This window comes from Chiloscyllium punctatum, chromosome 45, assembly GCF_047496795.1.
Source record: "Chiloscyllium punctatum isolate Juve2018m chromosome 45, sChiPun1.3, whole genome shotgun sequence".
NCBI classification, from domain to species: domain Eukaryota; kingdom Metazoa; phylum Chordata; class Chondrichthyes; order Orectolobiformes; family Hemiscylliidae; genus Chiloscyllium; species Chiloscyllium punctatum.
The window spans coordinates 51,377,398-51,392,728 of NC_092783.1; the positions used below are offsets into that span (position 1 = coordinate 51,377,398).

Sequence of the window (15,331 nt, forward strand, 5' to 3'; positions counted from 1 at the left end):
ACATTGATTTTTGCCACCTCCTTCTTGGTTTTCTCTCGTCATTTCATTAATTAGAAAAATTATGCTTGTTATATTTAATGCCTTGGAGATATTTAGAAATGACACAGCAGTTTTTATGTCTCAACAGGAACCTTATTTACATGTTGTAAAAATATTTCCTTTATCATGATTGTTTAAGTTTCTATTTCCCTGTAACCCACACCCAGGCTTGAGTAATAGCACACAGAACAGGGAAGAGTCAACAGACACACACAATCAAACACCAAACAATAGAACAGTGTTATGGTCACACGCCCTCAAAGCTGGCCCTTCCCTTCTTGCACTTTCATACAACTTCACAAATCTCCTAGAATGTTCTCAGATGGTTGTTGTTTCCCTGGCGTGAGGTCAACTAGTGTTTCTGATACAATGGTGTTTTGTTTGCTGTGAGAGTGCCACCCCATCCTATCATTGTGACACATAACTAATCATCATGAACACATATAGAGTGTAAAATAGATGTTACATCATTTATAAACACTGCAGCATTGAGCCGTTCTGCGTTCGAATGTGTCAGTCTGTTTAAAACTGATGCTTACAGTACTCGATTGGTTAAATCTTGGAAGAGACTCTGAGTAAAGTCCACAAACCTGTAGAAATATTTGGAATCTGAAGCTGAAACTTCCAGCAGACATTTTAAACTAAAGCACTCTGAATAAAACCTGCTACACATTTAGAAGCTGACTTATCACCTCTGCATAGATGGTAAACATAAAAAATAGACAATAGGCGAGAAATAAAACTTGACCAAGAGCATGAACTGAGCTGTATTTGATTAGTTTGATATTCCATGTGATACCAGATATTCAGACCCATTGCAGCCACTACTGAAGATGAGTCCCTCCTACGAAGTAGCTAAGCACACTATTTTAATTCCAAACCTTTAATAAAGATGTTTGAATTCTTCTTTTTGAAGCATCTAGTATCCTCTGAAGTACTACACAAACTTCAGCATGTGATCATTTTCACTGTGGCTGGGAGAAGTCACAGGCAGTAACCTCTGGCTGAATCTTAGATTTTAATTTGGACACAAAGTACAATTTGTTGAGCTTTGAGCAAGGTGGGCTGACTATCAAACAGGCAAATCTCAAACCCGAGCCTAGATCCTGATGAAGAAAATAATTTTCTTTGGTCGTTCCAGCTCAGGTATCAAAACCTGAGCCAAAGTCAGAGTGAGAGAAACCTGTTCAAATAGCAAGGCTCCTAGCAATGAAAAGCAGCACTTAGGTTACAACAAACAACATTGCTGACCCCCCCAGGAAATCAATTAAACCCTGTACAGTATTAAACAGATGCATTTTTCCCACAATATCTTGAAGAGATCAGGTCCTATTCATATCAACAGATGTGTTTTCCAGATTAAGCACCAATAACTAGGCTTTCCCCATCAGCCACATCTGATGGGAGGGAAACATTAACCCCTGAGTCTTCAATATCGTTGGCTCCATACTATAAAATGTGGTGATTCGTTTTCCAAGTTTCTAAGTTAGAATTTCTTTATACTTGCCAGCACTTGCTGTGAATTTTAAAAGGTTACATTTGCTGCCACCACAACCTGTATTTACTGCACATACAGGGGGTCACAAAACCTGTGGCATCACTGCAAGCAATTCTGTTTGTATCGAAGAGCCAGGACCATCTGTCATATTGAGCAATGAGTATGTAACAACAGTTTTGTGCTGGATGACTCCTTGAGACCACTGATCTCACTTTTCACAGTTTTCCATTGGAATCCATTGTTAACAGAAATCTGTCTGGAATGATTAGATCACAGAAGGCAGCTATTCTGCCTATGTGTACATGCCAGTTCTCTGTAAGAATTACTCAGTTAGATCCACCTCCCCCAATGTTTCTTCACAGCCCTGTAAAATTGCTTTCTATTCTGATAATCATCCAATTCTATTTTTAAAGAAAGCCACAATTGACTAGTTTGACCAGACTGTCAGATAGTTCAATTGAAAACATTAATGCATTTTGTTCTAGTTGCTGCTCCAAGTGCTTCCCACCTTAATAATATAAAAAAGTGTGCAATTCTCACTTTCTTTTGTCTGCCTGGGGAGCATAACACTATGTTCTAAGTTTAAAAATAAGGATTTAAACAGAAAGCATCCTTCCTGCTATCACTCCCTTAATCCCGTCACCCTACATGCCCCATTATATCAATCTATGTCCCTGTACCCACTCCCATGCCAATCTAGTTATCGCCCATTACCCATCATACTTTACACACCCACAATCATCCCCCTCACCTCCATTTCACCCCAAACACCCAACCCATCTTCCTTTGCCCTTGTCTCTTCATGCCCATGTACCTGGTATCTAGCATGGACATAAATCAGGAGGCATCCTATGAGAAAGTAAATTGATTGGCCTACTGATGATGTTACTACTGAGAGAAAAAAAAACATACTCTCATTGAAATTAAACAACCTAATATGTAGAAATTGCCTCAACTAATCCCTTGTGAAAATAAAATATAATTCACTTATGTGTAAAATAGCTTACATAACCTATAATTCCGTTCTACAAACAGTTAGAGGAGCTCTTGCAGCACAGTGGTAGAGTCCCTACCTGGAGGTCTGGATTCACATCTCACCTGCTCCAGATGTCTGTAATAACATCGCTGACCAGGTGGATTAGAAAAGTAGACTTTTTTTGTTTAAACTATTAATAGTCGGAGCATGGAGTATACAGCAAAGTGTTCATTTGATAGCCATTGGGAAATGATAATTTGGGAAATACATCGTGCAGCACAAACCCTAGAATGGCTTATGTAAACAGTCACTCTAGAATACCTAGCTCTAGGTTTTGTGTTTTCTTTAAAAGTGAGAAAACAATCAGTCTTTTCTCATTGATAAATCAAGTACTCTTCTCTGTATCTATTCCAAGCATGGAATATCCTTTTCGATGCAGTATGTAAGTATGACTCTCTGGTAGAGTAGCTGGCATCAGCGCATACACAATCAGCAGAATATATTTATTGCATATGAAAATGTATGATGGAGATTTTTGGGATGGGTCTTGGCTATGCACAAGTCATAATTGTCAAGAGGAATGAGAATGGAACATTAGAGAGAAAATGGAAGGTGAGAATCTAATTTGGAGAATTCTTGTTTTAGGATCAATTTTTATGTGCAAGATCTTATCATAACAAATTCCATCAAGGTTAACAATAGAAATTAATATAAAACCTATCCTAATTCTGCCCAACGTATTAACAGCTTAAAATGTTTAATGTAGAGCTATTTCCAAATGAGTTGAGATATTTGTAGTTTAATTGCTTGACTGCACATTGGTTGTGCAATGATTACGAACGCTGCAGTAACCTACTACATGATCTTCATTAGTTAAATGCTTAAACCCACTAATGGCGACTCTGAAGTTATTTAGGGATTTCTCTCCAATTTGCTGCTTGCCTCTAACATACCACTTCAACATACCACTATTCTTACTGATTATTCTGAAACTGTGGGACCATCTAGTGGCAGTAGTAAGCACATGGTTTAATGTTCCTACGTAGCCCTTTTTAAGTTAAAACCTAAAGACTGTAAGAAATAGGAACTGGAATAGACCATTCAGGCCCTTGACCCTGCTCCATCATTGACCAGGATCATGGCTGATTTCACACTTCTCACATCCACTTTTCTGCCTTAACCCGATAACCCTTGATTCTCCAACCGATCAAGAGTCCATCTGCCTCAGCCTTAAATATACACAAGGACTTTGCTCCACAGCTCTCAGTGGCAAGGAGTTCAAAAGACTTACAACCCTCTGAGAAAAGAAATTCCTCCTCATCTCAGTCTTAAACTATTGTCTCTTTATTCTGAGACTATGCCCTCTGGCCCTAAACTTTTGCACGAGGGGCAACATCCTTTCAGCACATAACCTCTCAACAGAATGTAGAACCCAAAATATTTCACATCCAACAAATGAAATACCTTAGAATGTGAACATATTTGGTACACATGAAAGTGCATAAACCTTGCTTAATAACTCAACTGAAAGATAACACCCCCCACAGAACCTTGATGTGTCAATCATTGTGGATTTGAAACTTTAAGCTATTGGATCAGAGGAAAGATAAGGTGATGTTTGAAAATGGAGCCAGGCTTATCATTAATATGTGAAAGTTATTTTATTTCCCTTGTGGTGCTTGCTGTTTTTTTTTCCCTCTGAAGACGAAGGAAGTACTTTCTCCTTCATAAGGTGGTATTAACGTGAGTGATTTGCACATCAGGTTTGGAATAGTTAAGTCAAACCATTATATATCACAGAGCAAATGTTGCGTGTGCTAACTCTTTAAGAGAGTCATTCAGTCATTCCCATTGTGCTGTCTTTTTCCAAGACATTCCTGAGTTTTTAAAAATGTGTAGCTCAGTTATTTAAAAGCAATATGGAAGCAAAGTCATTCCACCTCTGCTTCTGATGACTTATCACCCTCTGTAAAAGAAAATTCTCTTCCCTTCTTATTAATTTGGTCGTATTCATAAATTTCTAGCTAACGGTTGTTGTTTCACTGACTAATGGAAGTATTTTTATCCTATTAGAGCTACCTGTCAGATCTCCTTCTAGATGTCCCTGATGACAGGTCTCGTTTTTCTGCTCTTTTGTCATAACTAAAGCTGTCCCATTCCTGAAATTAATCTGGTAAATCTCTGTCTCCACTAATTTCTTCCAAGTGGATACAGCATTCCAATTGACTCAATGATTTGCACAGATTTATGATAGCTCTTTATTTCATAGAATCCACACAGTGTAGAAGCAGACCATTTGGTCCATCGACTCCACATCAACCCTCCAAAGAGCATCCCATCCAGTCCCACACTCTACACTATCCCTGCAACCCTGCATTTTCCATGTCTAATCCACCTAACCTGCACATCTTTGGACTGTGGGAGGAAACCCGAGCACCCAGAGGAAATCCACACAGTCACGGGGAGAATGTGCAAACTCCACAGAGACAGTCACCCAGATCCTTTGCACTGTGAGGCAGTAGTGCTAACCACTGAGCCACTGTGATGGCCTTTTACGAACTCTATTATTTATGAAATTCATGATTCTGTGTGGATTAAAAATATTTACACAGCTAGTAAAATAGTATTGTTATTAGATTGTGGAACATTTAAGCAGATAACTGGTAGATATTATTATCACTCCTGGAACAATTATATATTAATAAACTATAAGTTTGGAAAACAGATTACCAATTTGACTTTTATCTTCTCCTTTACAAAGAAGGGAGTGTAGCACAACTTATTTTGTGCTGTAGCTATAAAAAAGGACTATATTATAAACGCATACAGTACTTGAAATCTTCACTCCCCTTTGTTGTCCCTACAGGTCATGTTTGGAACAATGTTTGATCATAGTGTTGGGGACCATACCATTCTGTGAAAAAATTCTGAAGGACTGAAGATCAAATGCAAGTGATTTGCACTCAAAGCCTCAAGAGCTTTCAGAACAAATAACTTGGCAAATGTGTATTGTAGAGTGCTTTGCACTGGCGTCTGATACACTAAGTAATGTTGAAAAAGGCATAACCATGCAGGCACCAGTTATTATTAAACTGTGCATCTTTTTCTCGGTTGTAGTATGCTATTGCTTCTCTAAAACAATGATACTCGCGTGGAATATCTTGATTTGGCACATGTAAAAGTATGTACTGTTGTACTTTGTTAACCAGGTTTTAGCTCCAGTTCAGACAGTGTCTCTCCACTCGGTGAGGAAATGCTGAAAGTAGGGGCTCCCACTTTTAATGCTTTTTTTCGGACATGTTTAGAAAGATGGGAAAAACCCCAGCCTGAGGTCACTTGCAACATGAACTCTTACCCAAAGTGTGCAAGGTGTCAGATAAAGCGCTGTGCTGCTTATGGATCAAATGAGGTGTAGTGCCATTGCAAGAGATAGAAAACAGCAGAATCTTAAACGCACTTGCTTATTGCAGTAGCAGTCAATGGGTAACGATAAGGACCCAGTAACCTTAGCTGATATTTTTTCCTCCTTAACCCCAGCACTGAAACCAGAAGCAGTGCCCCATCTGTAACCAGATGACCAAGGACAACTGGGAATTAAATCTAGAGCCTTCCTGGTTTGTAAGGATCAGCAACATGAATAGGACCAAAGATTGCATTCATTTTATGTGTCTCTTTGAAGACCATTTAAGGATGATTGCAGTGAAGCAGCTTAACTACTTTTTCTTCCACGTTAACCTCAACACGCAGAACTAACACAGGGCAATTTATATTTCATGAAGTCATTTAAGTTGTTGGGTTCAATGAAGCACTTTGCATTCTGGAGGATGGAATACGGTTGAACTAAGGTTCATTCTATGTTCCTTGAACATTATGTGATGGTGACCTTCATTAAGCCCAGTGTCACTGTCTAATGGTAAAGCCCACTGCTGCCTCTTATTCAGAAAAGCAAAACCCACTCCTGTGCCATTCCCTCACCTTTATTGACAGAAGTGCATTCAATGCATGGCTGTGACATCTCAATGTAAGTTATCTTGACAATACAGGAATAGGGTAGGGTTTTTCATCTGCATAATTATGAAGTATGTCATTCTCAAAGTAATAAATTAATGTTTTGTTGCACTCCACTGTGAAATACAAGCAATTGTTATTTAAATGATGAACACTAGTGTATGCTAATGATATATGAATAAATGTAATATATTACCAGTATTCAATTTGTTGTTCTTTTCACAGAAGTGCCCTGAAATAATACTTGGAGGTGGGCGGCACGGTGGCACAGTGCCTCACAGCGCCAGAGACCCGGGTTCAATTCCCGCCTCAGGCGACTCTCTGTGTGGAGTTTGCACATTCTCCCCGTGTCTGTGTGGGTTTCCTCCGGGTGCTCCGGTTTCCTCCCACAATCCAAATATGTGCAGGTTAGGTGAATTGGCCATGCTAAATTGCCTGTGGTGTTAGATGAAGTGGTAAATGTAGGGGAATGGGTCTGGGTGGGTTACGCTTCGGCAGGTCGGTGTGGACTTGTTGGGCCGAAGGGCCTGTTTCCACACTGTAAGTAATCTAATCTAATCTAATCTAATCTTGGAGGTACCTATCTTTCTGTCCCCAATTTTGGCATGAGTGGTTTGAGTCCTTAAGTTTGCTTAGATATGAAATTGTTGAATACAAGTTGTACATATCCAGCCATAGTTTTGGCAGCTAATCTATCTATGCAGCATTTTCAAAAATATGGAAATAGACCAGGGCTGTTTTCCCTGGAGCATTAGAGGCTGATGAGTGACCTTATAGAGGCTTATAAAATCATGAGGGGCATGCATAGGGTAAATAGGCAAGGTTTCTTTCCTGGGGTGTGGGAGTCCAGAACTAGAGGGCATAGGTTTAGAGAGAGAGGGGGAAAAACCTAAAAGGGACCTTAGGGGCAACTTTTTCACGCAGAAAGTGATGCATGTATTGAATGAGCTGCCAGAGGAAGTGGTGGAGGCTGGTACAATTACAACATTTAAAAAGCATCTGGATGGGTATATGACTAGAAAGGGTTTAGAGGGCTAAGTGCTGGCAAATGGGACTAGATTGGCTTAGGATATCTGGTCAGCATGGATGAATTGGACCAAAGGGTCTGTTTCCATGCTACACATCTCCATGACTCTCACTCTAATGACTGAATTTCTAAGAGAAAGTATACAATGGTAGTCTGGGCTACCTCTTTGTTAAAGCATCTAAAACTCATCCATGCAGTATCTGTGAAGAGAAATCAGAGTTAACATTTCAATTCAAGTGACCCTTCCTCAGAGGAAGGTGTTAACTCTGATTTCTCTCCACAGATCCTGCCAGCCCTGCTGAGCTTTTCCAGCAATTTCTGGTTTTGTTTCTGATTTTGCTTCTGATTTACAGCATGTGTAGTTCTAAGTTTTTAAAAAATCAGTCTATGGTTTTCTTCCCTCCTTCTGTCTTTGTTACCCCTCTCCCTCTCTCTCACACACACACACACACACACACATACACACACACACACACACAACTTGGTCAATTATTATCTGATCATAGAATTCCCACAGTGTGGAAACAGGCTATTTGGACCAACAAGTCCACACTGACTCTCCAAAGAGCATCCCACCCAAACCCATTCCCCTACCCTATTACTCCACATTTACCCCTGACTGATGCAGCAAAACTACACATCCTCTCATTTATCTCTCCACCCTTCAGGCACTCTGCCTGTATTCCTGATGAAGAACTTTTGCCCCAAATGTCGATTTTACTGCTCCTCAGATGCTGCCTGAACTGCTATGCTTTTCCAGCACCACTAATCCAGAATTATGGACAGTTTAGCATGGCCAATTCACCTAACCTGCACATCTCTGGATTGTGGGAGGAAACCAGAGCACCAAGAAGAAACTCATGCAGACACAGGGAGAATTGCAAACTCCACATAGTCACTTGATTCAAAGAGTTATCGAGTGTTCCTTTAATGATGCAATGCCTCATGGCAAATTATATTCAACAATGCCTGATAAAAAATAAACTTCTCATCACCCTTCCCTTCATTCTTTTATTGGCTATTTTTAAATTAATAATCATTTTTCAGGAACTATCCAACAAGAAGTAGTAGTCTTTACCAATTCACATCGTTAGACCACTTTCTTATTTAAAAGGAATGCTGGAAGTAGTCACAGTATCTGAATTCTTACTTCTATGTGATAGCCTCTCTCTATTTACATTATCTTGATAATCCTTACAATACTCATACAGAAAGGTTATCCCACTATTCAACATGATCATAGCTAATCCTTTGTCTCAATACCATACTTCAGCTCTCTCTCCAAACCCCTTGATACCTTTAGCTTCTTGAAACCTATCTACGTATTTCTTAAATATATTCAGTGATTTTGATGCCCAGCCTTTTGTGCCAGAGAACTCCACAAGTGCAGCACCATCAGAGTGAAGACATTTCTCCTTATCACAGTCTGAAAATGCCTTCCCTGTATTCTGGGACAGTTACTCTTCATTCTGGATGCCCAGATCAAGGGAAGCATTATCTCTGCATCCAGTCTGTCCAGTCAGAACTTTATGCATCTCAGTGAGGTCCCCTCTCAATGTTCTGAACTCAGTGAGTATATGTGATTAATGATGTAACCAAGCAAAAACAATTACTAGATGAAGCCCAACTGAACTTCAAACAGGCACTGCAACTGGCTTTATCATTGGAAAATGCAGCAAGTATGGCATATGAATTTCAGGGTATTCTGATGGAAGAAGTCACCCTCGCCAGTTTGACTGAGCTTGGGGAACACCACTTGAGTGCAGACAATTGCATAGCCTCACTCGGGACATATTCTGATCAGAGGGACTCTAGGTGGGCCCCTTACAAAGCACAGGGACAATGATAGGAAAATCACACGGACTTTTGTTCAATACTTGGAGACCAGAGGTGTTGGTCACAGATAAAGCAGGTCATTGTTTACCAGCAGGGAATTTAGGTACTTTCTAAAGTTGAATGGGATTCATCATGTAACGACAGGTCCATGTCACCCATCAGCCAATGGCCTGGCAGAAAGAGTAGTCCACAGTTTGAAAGTTTACTTAAAGAAACAGCTGAAAGCCTTGCTAGATATGAAGCTGTGACTAGAGGGTTCTTATTTGATTATAGGACAACCCCACAAGCAACTATAGGAATAGCACCAGCAGAGTTGCTGATGGGAACAAGACTCCACACCAGATTAAGTCTGATCTTCTTGGACATTTGGGAGAGGGTGGTGAAATGTATCAGGAACACCAATGCCAGACAAAAAGATGCTGCCAAGAAAGAGAGACAATTTGGTACAGTGGACAAAGCTTGGTGTAACAATCATCGAAATGGCCCCCTCATGGATAAAGAGGTGTGGTCGATGAGAAGTCAGGACCAGTAACATACAAGGTTGGTTAGGTCTAAACAAGCAGATGGGCCATCTGACAGCAGTGAATTTGCAACAGTGCAGCGGCTAAACAGAACAGTCAGTAAGGCTGCCAGAACCTGTGGGTTCACCCTGTCCGTCCAGCTTCAACTTGTCCTCAGTATCAGAGATGGACGTAGCTGTCTCGACGCCTTTGCTGCCAGATGATTACAGTGAAATTTTACCAAGATTATTCTGGCACAAATGGCGAGCTCTCATGCGTTACATGCTACTCATATCAGACCCTGAGTCGGAGGAACCTGACCATGGCTAAAACACCTCAGAGGGCTGTCCAAGGGAATGGGCTGGCAGATATCCTCGAACTCAGATAGGGAGGAATGTAGGGATTGCCATGAGGTCAGCCAACTGGACCTCACAGAATATCAATTCCCTGACTAGGGTGTTAACCTCGTCCAATCAGGGAGTCCTGGCAGACAGATAAAAAGGGGAGTGTCGGAGATGCTGACACTCCAACAGCTGACTGTTAAGAAGCAGTACTAAAGCCAAGGACTGTTCATGGATAAATAAGGGGCAACTTGGTGACGGGATGCTGGCCTCTGTGGAGTTATTTCAAAAGTGTGTGCTTGAGACCAAGAGTGGAGTTTGGACCTATAGCCTGGCAAAAAAGAGATAAATGTGACCCATGTTGATATTTCAATTATACTCTATCAATGCCTTTAGCAGCAGTTTTTGAACTAACCCATCCAAAGGGCAATTGATAGTATCAAGTATCTAATTCACACCCTGCTTAATATTATTCTTCACCAAAGCCAATATTTGATGTACTGGCAAAAGCAAACTACTGCTGAAATAACTCCACAGAGGTCGGTATCCCGTCACTAAGTCAGCCTTTATTTACATGTGGAGAGTCCTCAAACCAGTTGTCAGAGTGAACAGAATGTCTGACACACCTGTTCTTATCTGTCAGCCAGGGCTCCTGACTGGACCAGACTAACAGCCCCCCCATCAGAGAACTCCTATTCTATGCGGTCCACTTGGCTAACCGCATCAAAATCTTGTATAATTTCCATTATACAACTGCAAATAATGGAAATCTGCAATAAAAACAGAAAATCAGCAGATCTGGCAGCAACTGCAGAGAGAGAAAGAGAGTTTACATTTTGAGTCCAAGTTGAAGAGTCATGTCAGACTCAAGACACAAACTCTATTTTACATTCCACAGAAGCTGCCAGACCTGATGAAGTTCTTCAGAACGTTCTGTTTTTATTTGGTCTATTGGTCACGAAACTGAGACTTCATTTGCTTCCTGAAGGGAGGCATTAACATTACCTGCAATAGTTCAGTACAAAAATCCAAGTTTATTGTTGTTTTTGGAAGCCCCAGTAGAAAATGGGGTTAGTGTGGACAACATTTTGGTCGGCATGGTCCAGTTTGGGCCAAAGAGCCTGTCTCAATGCTGTAGGTCCAACTTGTCCATGCCAACTGGATATCCTAAATAAATCTAGTCTCATGTGCCAGCATTTGGCCCATAACCCTTGATGGGGAGTTTTTCAACAGAAAGTTGACTCACCAATTCATTGATAAATTTTGGTGTCAAGATTTCATTGTTGATAATATGCAAATATCTGTATAATTACTGAACCAATATCCAAAGGAAACTCTGCTCGCTTGTTACTCCGCAACTCACATACATTACACATCAGTTTGGCTGTCTAAACCTGCTGTATGAAGATGGATACTCTACACAAGTTAAAATGTTCAAAACCCAGAAAGAATGTGAATTAAATGCCAAACTTCCTTGAATATATTCACAGAGTCTCCAATTCCATGAGGTTTCTGGGAATGAGTCCTAAAAGGCCACTTCCACCTCTAAAACAAGTTTTCTTCTTTTTAGTTTGGAGTTTAAAGTTGATTAATTTGAGCATGACATATGGCTTAAAACTTGAATGCGTGTTTAAGATGAAAGTAAAGCTAAAATTCAACCATGAAGAATGTTGAACTATGATGACAAATCTAGGGGACAGCATTTTATTTCTTGTGCCCAACATTCTTAATGCTATACTCCTGAAATAGAATTAGAAATTTCCTGTAAACCATTGCCTTTCCTATATTTCCCTCATGCTTTCCATAATTTTCTAACATTTACAAGCATCAAAATGTGATTTTTCCAGACATTTTGCTTCTTATGTCTCTCAACCCATGGTTGAGACTGGTAGATCCAATTATCCCCACAATTCCCATGTCATGGTGGGAACCAAATATTGAAAGCAACTTCTCATTTCAGTGATCTTGCCCTACACTGTCTATTACTCCCTCGCCACTAATAAACTGAGCCCTGATTGTCTGTCACTCCCAGCTTTGGATTCAGCTGAACCGTCTTGCAACTTATTGACATTTCTGTCACTAGGATCAAATAATGAAACTGCACAGAAAGAGGCCAAGCGCCTGATCTGTTATTGAGCTGCACAATCTAGTTAGTCCAAGCATGCTATGTATATTTGTCATTGCATTTGCCAGGTTACATAGCTTATTTATTTGATTTGTTGCACAGCAAAGCAAAAATGAGTCCAGTTCAGTTACAGAACTTTAATATCTCTACATGAGTTTCAACACATATGGTCCTTGCAAAGAACCCTAGATCATTCTAGAATCTTCTCTCTGTCGTTTGGAGTCAGCTACTTGACTCTACCCATGGGTTGAAGGAACCACAGCACAAAAGCTTAGGTCAATGAACAAATTGGCAAAATCAAACATGGATCAGTCACCATCAACAATACAATCAACATTATTCAAGTGTCCGTTTTAGGATGGGTTTCCTCCAATGGCAACATATTTTTCTAAAAAACATAGACGATCCTCAACTAAGAGCCCAAGGCCGTCCAGAAAGACCAGGTCTTAAACTAGAGAAGGTTGGGCATTTAAGATTTGAAACTAGTACAGGCAGTCCCCAAGTTGTGAACAAGTTGAAACATTTTTATAGTGGATCTTTAAAGTGATTATTCATACACCCCTGAATGAGATCACATTTGTAAATATGAGCTACCGTAAGTCAGGGACCCCTCTACACCAAAGAATCACCAGCTCCTATATACTAGTAGCTAAAGATAGATAGGATACATCCCTCACGCTTGGTGACTTTAGCCAGTGATGCAGCATATTGCAAAAGCTGTGTTTCATGTGAGATGAGCATATGTGGGGCAGTGGCTCAGTACTGCTGCCTCATAGTGCCAGAGACCTGGGTTTGACTCCACCCTCGGGTGACTGTCCGTGTGGAGTTTCCACAGTATCCCTGTGTCTGTGTGGGTTTCCTCCAGGTGCTCCGGTTTCCTCTCACAGTCCAAAAATGTGTAGGTCAGATGGATTGGCCACGTTAAATTGCCCATAATGTTCAGGGTTGTGCAAGCTAGGTAGGTTAGCCATGGGAAATGTAGGGTCATGAGGTGGGTCTGGGTGGGATGCTCTTTGGAGGTTTGGTATGGACTCACTGGGCTCAATGGCCTGCTTCCACACTGTAGGGATTCTATGCAGTATTTATTTTTCAAAAATCAGGATATTTTCCACCATGACATGAAAGATTCTGCTATTTTGTATTTTGTGACTAATGTAGTATAAGATGAGGTAGTAGAACAGAAAGCCTGCCCACCTCTCTTATCTTTGCTGTCAGACAGACTGGAGTGTTCTACCTTATGATTAATTAGGCACAAACTCCCATAATATAAAGTACTGAGGTAGTGGAGCATGAAACAATGCAGGACACTTAAAGACGAAAAAAAAAAGGAGGAAGTATGAAGTAAATAAATAAATCTTGATTAGTCCTGTCAACTTGAGTTTCAAAAGCCTATAGATTACAGGCAAAAAATAACTCTGAGGGCAGAAATGAATCTCCCAGTAGACTGTTAATTATTAATAACAAGCCAAGGCATAGCTCTGGCTGATCACACTTCCACCTCGATTGTGGTCTCTACAAACAGGGCAAGTGCACAGATAAAGGGAAAATTCATTTATGTCTGATTTCTTCTCTATTACCTTCCATCAAAAAGCAATAGATTTGCTGCAAAGGTGCCATTAAAGATGTGAATATCTGAAACAGGAAAGACATGTTTTCTGGCAGGTTTTAGGAAAATGATACAAAATTAACTATATTGATTGTTAAAAATAAATTTTATAAAACAGCAAAGTCCAATTTCCTGCCTCTGTTTACCCACACTGTTAAAAACTCCATCACTTGGAGATATGATGTCCGGAGGCGATTACCTATAAAATGATACTGCACAGAGTCATTAAGAATAGAATGGTCACAGGATAGCATTATGAGAAGGCATATGTGAATGGCATGGTAATTATCAAATGCTGGAACATTGGCTTCACTCCCGAGACTGTGAGAGGGGAAGATGAAATACAGAGAGCTACATTACAAAGATCAGTCTCAAGTAGAATATGATAAAAAAACGTTCATCGGAATATCTGAGAGTTAAACAATAGTCAGTCTTGGCGAGGCAGAGACTTAGAGACAACACACTAAGAACAGAGACAGTGCAGTATAAGGTGTCCTCTCTCCACAGTGTAAGACCAAACCCCAAATCTCAAACCACATGGCAACCTACCCCAAGAGGACAGACGAACTAAGACCTGATGGAGTAGAGTTTGTACATTTTGTACCTAAAGTTCACAACTGTGTGAGATTGCTACCTTTGAAGTTTACCATGAAGTATGTTCATTATTCAACATTCAGAAAAACCTCAATCCCAATATTAGGAAAACAATACAAGCTTTATTGTTATTAAAGAAGGTAATGAGAAATCTGTGATCAGTTAGAGTTTTTGTGCCAAAAATCCCACAATGGGGTGAGAACCTGGCTTCAGCTGCATTCAGGCCTGGATAGTCAAGCAGGAGCTAAGTGTTCAATGATGAAAAAAGGGAACATAAGTTGAAATCTTAAGAGGGTTGGAGTCCACATTAAAAAAAAGCATGCAAATTTGGCAAAACTTTTATTGTTTCTATTCTCCTGGACAAGAACCTACAATTTCCACAAGTGTTACAGTTGGTGGCCTATATGTTAGCTGCGCAGTTGCTACCCAAAATATTTATTGAAGAATCTGGCTCATTTCCAGTTGTGCAGACTTGAACATGTTATTTTGGATGAACCTGTGGGTGGACACAAAGACCACATTGTCCAACGAAAACGATGGTCTTTGAGGATGGGAGAGCAGCAAGAGTGACTACTTCAGCAAAAAGTAAAACTACTGATAGCCCAGTGATGTACTTACCCAAGGAAAGGGCAATAAGCAATGTGCAAGCTAGCACAATGCAAAAACAAGCGATTGGACGTGCATATAGGAACATGGAGAACTGTGAATTGCCTGTAAATTAAAACCAGGAGGGTTTGCAGAATGAAGAGTGAGCAGATCACAAAGTAAAACTCTCACGACA

The 15,331-nt window shown here is 40.3% G+C and overlaps 1 protein-coding gene across 3 annotated transcripts in view; it reads left to right on the forward strand.

Annotated features, from left to right (window-relative positions):
* The window catches only part of LOC140467418 (solute carrier family 26 member 9-like), a 112,934-nt gene extending 106,212 nt beyond the window's left edge, over nt 1-6,722 (forward strand). For all 3 annotated transcript variants that reach the window (XM_072563761.1, XM_072563760.1, XM_072563759.1), the window contains exon 21: nt 5,380-6,722. In XM_072563761.1, coding sequence (XP_072419862.1) covers nt 5,380-5,433 — 54 coding nt within the window. In that variant the 3' untranslated portion in view covers nt 5,434-6,722. The remainder of the gene's footprint in view (nt 1-5,379) is intronic.
* The last annotated feature ends 8,609 nt before the right edge of the window (nt 6,723-15,331 follow it).